Genomic DNA, 5,921 nt, shown 5'->3' with positions numbered 1-5,921 from the left:
GAAATATTTCTCTGGTCTTTTAAGAGTTGCCAGCAGAAAGGGAGAAGCAGAGTAGCAGCCTGCAAAACCTAAACTGCATTCAATAAATGTTTTCTAGGTGACTGAAGTTTCTGCCACATAAAATTCTAAGTAGAGAATATGATTGGTGACTCTTGGCTATGGAAGTGTCCCATTGGAGAATATGAATTATAATACACCCAGGGGGTGATCGAAAACCAGTGTCAAGGGTGACAATGATTGATATGTGTGAGTCGGCTATACCCAGGTAGCACCAGCATGTTTACTCCTAATAAATTTTCTTTAAACTATGAAAATCCCGCTAGAGACTTATGATTTAAAGGGCAGTAACCACTGGAGCCCTGACACCCATCCAGAGTTTGCTCCTAGCAGAGCTGGAGGAACCGGGCTCTAGGGAAGGAGAAGGATCCTCACCTGAGCAGGAGGATCAGGCCCACCTTCCCCCAAGAGGGTCCATAATAAGCCCATTTGCTTCTTGGAACATTAAAGATCTTTGTGGAATAGCTAAAAAGAAGGCAGTGGCTTTACAAAGCAAAAATCATGACTATCCGTTTGAACAAGAAATGCAAATTATGAATGAGAAAAAATCTTTTAGAAAGTGAGTGGATAATTATGGCCCAACCCAAAATTAACCTAATTTTTAGACATAAATGTACTGATAACATTTTGGGGTTCCGATTTGATGAGATGGGAGTTGCTGGAGAGAAATTCTAATTCACTTCTGGATCCACTAGTGAATCGGAAGACTTTTTCTTTTTAAAGACCCCCCCCAGAGACACAACTTTCTCCTTTTGTCCATCCAGGAGTTGACGGAGCCCAGGTGCCTGAAGTCCTAAGCCCGGTACAAGTCCTCGGCATCTGGTGCCCCTATCTGCACTCATATTTAAATGGTTGTCCACTAGGGCTCCAAGATCCCTCTCACAGTTACTAATATTGAGCAAGGTACCACATATACTGTACCTGTGTATTTTGTTTTTCTTGCCTAAATGTAGAACCTTACTTTTTTCATCATTGAATTTCATAATAATCAGGGGAAACATCCAAGGAGGAATTAGGAGAAAACTTAAGATTTATTGGGGTGGGTTAATTCAAGCAGAGACCAGTCAGAAATGAAACATTTTTGAAACAAGCTCCTTCTTCTCGGGTGTACCTTGGAGCAGCTGCTCCATGGCATCTGTCTGTCAAGCGGGACCCTCACTCAGTCCGTTCTTTAATCTCAGCAATGAGACTTTGGAGTGAAATCCCTTCCTGAAGCCCCCATTGCCTTGTAAAGGCTCTAAGAGCTGAGATTGGAAAGGCTGGGATGCTTCAAGAATGGCTATTTCGGTGCCCCGAAATCCCATCAGCTTGCAAGGGCTCTTTGGCCGGATCTGCTACAGGTGTCAGTTCGCAGAGAATGGAGGCCTACAGTACTTTAGAGGTAGATCACATGAGACCAGTAGTGCAAGATCTCAGGCTACTAATCTCGTGTAAACTTGCACTGCAATATCTTAGGCCTGTATTCTTTTAAGAACAGAGCACTGCAGGAGAACCAGGGATTAAGTGTTTGAAAATGAAGATCTGTTCCCTCTCTTTGCAAAGTCTTTTGCCCTGGATCTCCTGCAGGCCTTGATTAGCAGAGAACAGCACTGTAGTGAGAGATCTCGTGAGATTAATAGTGCTAGATTTCACACTACTGAACTTGCGTATCTCTCGCTACTTTAGGTCTCCTTTTTTCTATAAATGGACCACAGTGGGTAAAGGAACCGATGGCTCACCATATTGTCACAAGGTACCAAATTTTTCAGACTATAAGATGCTCCTAGGTTTAGAGAAGGAAAACAAGAAAAAAAAGTTTTTGTCCTTCCCGTTCTCGAGAAGCACTCTACTTGCCAGAAATGTGCCAGTTTTGGGGCTGCCAAACCTTCTGTGCATCCCATTTTCAGCCTTTTCAGCCTGGAGGGCAATAACGGGACGCGTGGATGTTTTGGGAGGCCAAAAATGAGCCCATATTTGCACAGACACTTCCACCCACATTTTTGGAAGGAAAGGGTGCATCGTATAGTCTGAAAAATATGATAAGTCCCTGTGAGATGGAGTGGGGGAATATGTAGGGCAAATGTTGTAATGCCTCTGCTGTCATTCATAAGTGTGAACGACAGCTGTAGTGCTGCAACACACATAATTTTGGGACTGGGTCTCAAGTACTTGGAAGAGGGCTGTACTTAACTTGGAATGGTCGCTAAGTGAACTGTCATAACTCGGGGATTACCTCTACCCTAGAATGCTCTGAGACATACTGCAAGAAGCCTTTGATCTTGAATTGGATTGGGAGAACGCTCTTCCATGGGCTGAGTGTGAAAGTTCTGTTCTCACACAATTTGGGGAGGTTCCAGAGGACAAATGACAACATTCCTCTCACATGACCTCCAGAAGACACATAAAAGCACACCTCCTTCTTTTTAGCCTCCACAGATAAGTTCAAATAGAAATGGGAAAATATAGATAAGAATGGCACAGAAAGCATCTAAGCAAAGAGACATTAACTCTTTCCTTCCAAAGAGCATGACAAGGCCAGATCCTTTCCTTCTCCCTCCAGGAGACAATATCTGATTAGTGGTTTTTAAATAAATAAAAAAACTAATTATAATCTCTCTTCCTGATTAGGGATAAAAAACTCTTACCCAGAGAGACCATGTTCCTATGGTTTTCAAGCATGACTTCCGAATGCAGTGCTTTCTGGTCAGGATCCAGCTGAGACCATTCCTCCTCAGAGAAATACACAGCCACCTCCTCGAAGGACACCAGACCTTCCTGGACATGGAAAAAACAACAGAACAGGAGGGTTCGCAAGATCTGTTCATCATCATCATTCATTTAGACAAGAGGATAAAAGGGGAGCTCATCAAATTTGCAGACAAAACCAAATTGACAGGAATACCAACACTCCAGAAGATAAGCTCGAGATATAGAAGGATCGACAGATTGGGCCCCACTTTACAAAAGGAAATCAACAGTGAGAAATGTAAGCTTCTACATTTAGGAAAGAAAAACCAAATGCACTGGCATGGAATAGGTGATACCTGACTCAACAGCAGTAAGTGCAATAGGGATCTTTGAGTCCTAGTGGACAACCACTTAAATGAGAGTGCTATAGTTGTCAAAAAAAAAAAAAACCCAACAGAATCTCCTAATTTAGGCGTAAATAAGAGGATTGGAAATTATTTTGTAGCCCAAAGTACCATGATTACCTGCTCAACACAGCCACTCCCTTTGGATTTTAATAATCTGCTTTATTTTTTAATACAATTTGCTTATATTTGAACTACAGGTTATAAATAAAGCTTTTTAAAAATGGTAACGTGGCAATGTGATTATTTTTCATTACCTTGCTAATGAAAGAATCACCCCCCAAAAAGGGTCTCTAGCAGTTCCTGCCACTGTGATACATTTATTCCTATTTCTTGAAGGACTTTTAAAAAAATGCTTCCTGCAAAGTCAAAGTTGGAGGAGTACCTAGCAGAACAAGATAACCAGAGGAAGCTATGCTGGCTGACAGCAACTTGAATCTGCTATTCTGCTCTCCATGTTGTGGAAGAAAACAAAAATAATCCAGGACAAAGAAGGGAGGAAAATAGGAGAGAGCCCTCTGCACGCCCGCTTCACTTCCTGAAGGGAGAATTGAAATCTAGTATCTTTTCCCTTTCTTACTTGATTTGGAGGTACAACCGCTGTTTGAGCTGTCATAAAAACCAGAAAGCTTCATTCTTTGCTTCTCTGTAAGGAATAAATCATTTCAAAATGCATAATTAACAGAATAGGAGGAGGTATTCTAAAGGACAGAAGAGAGAGCAAAGGTTAGATGGATAATCGGAGGATCTTCCATTACCTCCTGAGGTGTCCTGACTTGGATCTTCCCCAGGGATCCTCCTGAAAAAAAGCTCCTGAGGGGGATTTGATGGGTTCTTCTTTCCCTGAGCATCTCTGATCTCCACAGTGCAGCAGTTCAAATAGGAGGAAGGGAGAAGCAGAATTAATATACGTCACACGACACAAAGTGGATTCTTCTATTCGGAACACAACCTCAAAACCCCCAATATCCACATGTGTGGCTGAGTGAGAAAACAATGGAACAATGTCCTACAAGAACTGGAGAATTGCCACATATTATGAATGTGGGACAAGTTTGGGAACGAGGGGTGGAACATTCAAGCACTCTTTCTCTCTATTCCCTTCCGAGCTCCCTAAAGTCTCCCACCTGCAGCTGGAGCTGCTCCTTCTGCTCCTCTGCCTGGCTCAGGAGGAAGCCTTCCGCCAGGGCCACCGCCTGGGAGCTGCTCTCTGCTCCACATGCCCGCACCCAGCCCTCCATCTCTGGGGGCAGAAGGAACAGGAGATGCTCCAGAACCTCCAGGTCCAACATCTGGGCTTTGCTGTGCTTTCCTGACCTCAGCCATCGTCTGCACAAGTCATGGAGTCGGCTGCAAAGTCCTCGGGGACCCTCAGACTCCCGGTATGGGATGGAGGTCCAGGGCGGAACTTCTGAAGGGAGGATGGTTCCCTCCTGCAGGACCTCCTGCCCGGTTCTGGTCCAGCTCTCCCCAAAGCTCCCAGGCTGAAGAGCTGAGGGGTCTTTTCCGCTCCCCTCCTTGGCCAAGGGGTGTGTGCATGGAGGGGTGCACTAGATGTCCGCTTAGGTTTCCAATCTGCCCCCACCCCACCCCCGAGCCTGGTCCTTCTGGGAAAGGGGCCTCTTTCTAACTAACTCGGGGGAGAGGGAGGGTCCATGATAGAGGGGTTGTGGGATGGGGGTCCTTGATCCCCTACCCAAATACAGAGGCTCCCCTAGAAGGGACCTGAGATTTTGAGATTCAAAAGAAAAAGCGAAGTTTTTGAAGGTGCCAAAATTCTTTTTCTTACATATTTTGGTGGCATTTGTGGATTCTGGGCTGAAAATGACACAGTTTCCCGCCTCCTTCCTCTTTGTACGGAAGAAAATTTGGGGGGCTCCGATGTGATTCGGGCCTAACCCCTTTCCCAAAGTCTCTTCTGGGGGTCCCAGCCCCCTTCTTCCCCCCTCCACCCCCCAGAATCCGTGGGTCCCTCCCAGCCCCTCCTTCGCGGGCGTCTCCTTCCCCGCTTCGCTTCCAGGGATCTCCGACAGCACCGCCCCCATCAACAGCCGGGGGACCCCAACAGAGCCCATGGGTGCTGCCCCACAAATGCCCCCCCCATGAAGGGGAAAACCTGGATGTTTCCACCTCCAGAAGCAGAATTGGTGGGTCTGGACTGGGTGGGAGGGGAAGAGTCTGGAGGGCGAAGGTTCCTTGGGTCGATTTCCGGAGGTTTCGGTCCCAGCTGGGGAGCATCTTCAGCGGAGTGGAGGGGAAAGGGTTAAAAAAGAGCTTCCTTCCCTCAAAGTCAGCCTGGAGAGGAGCCAGAAGCAGAAGAACCAATCAGAATTCCCCATGATGCAGCATCATCAGTCTACGGGCAGGGTCTCTCTCGCTTTCACCCATTGGAGGAGACAGTTGAAAGTGGAGACAAAAGCGGAATTGCAGCATTGGAAGGGACCTCAGAGGTCTTCAAGTCCAACCCCCTGCTCGGCCAGGAGACCCTTTCCCCTTCCCGCCAAATGTTCCTCCTGTCTCCTTTTGGAAGCCTCCAGTGATGGAGCAGCCACAACCTCTGGAGGCAACTTCTCTTCCACTGGTTCATGGCTCTCACTGTCAAGAGATTCCAGGTTGTTTCTCTCCTTGTTCAGTTCCCATCGATCGGTTCTCGTCCTGCCTTCTGGTGCTTTGGAGAGCAGGTGGGCCCCCCTCTTCCTTGGGGCAGCCCCTCAAATATTGGAAGGCTGCTCTCAGGCCACACCCAATTCTTCTTTTCACTAGACTAGATAGACCCAAACCTAGCAAAAGTTA

The 5,921-nt window shown here is 46.4% G+C and overlaps 1 protein-coding gene across 1 annotated transcript; it reads right to left on the bottom strand.

The window, feature by feature from the left end:
* Positions 1–2,071: 2,071 nt before the first annotated feature.
* Positions 2,072–4,668, bottom strand: LOC148123817 (uncharacterized). The gene is made up of 4 exons (XM_087918716.1): positions 4,262–4,668; positions 3,887–4,001; positions 3,709–3,774; positions 2,072–2,811 (listed from the first exon to the last, which is right to left on the bottom strand). The coding sequence occupies exons 1-4, from the start codon at positions 4,418–4,420 to the stop codon at positions 2,768–2,770; spliced, it is 384 nt and encodes a 127-aa protein (XP_087774842.1). The 5' UTR covers positions 4,421–4,668; the 3' UTR covers positions 2,072–2,767.
* Positions 4,669–5,921: the final 1,253 nt, after the last annotated feature.

This window comes from Pseudonaja textilis, unplaced genomic scaffold, assembly GCF_049901715.1.
Source record: "Pseudonaja textilis isolate UNSWEBS1 unplaced genomic scaffold, rPseTex1.2 PTEXCTG254, whole genome shotgun sequence".
Lineage (NCBI taxonomy): Eukaryota > Metazoa > Chordata > Lepidosauria > Squamata > Elapidae > Pseudonaja > Pseudonaja textilis.
The sequence above is the reverse complement of the archived record's forward strand: the minus strand, read 5'-3'. Positions and strand labels throughout refer to the sequence as shown.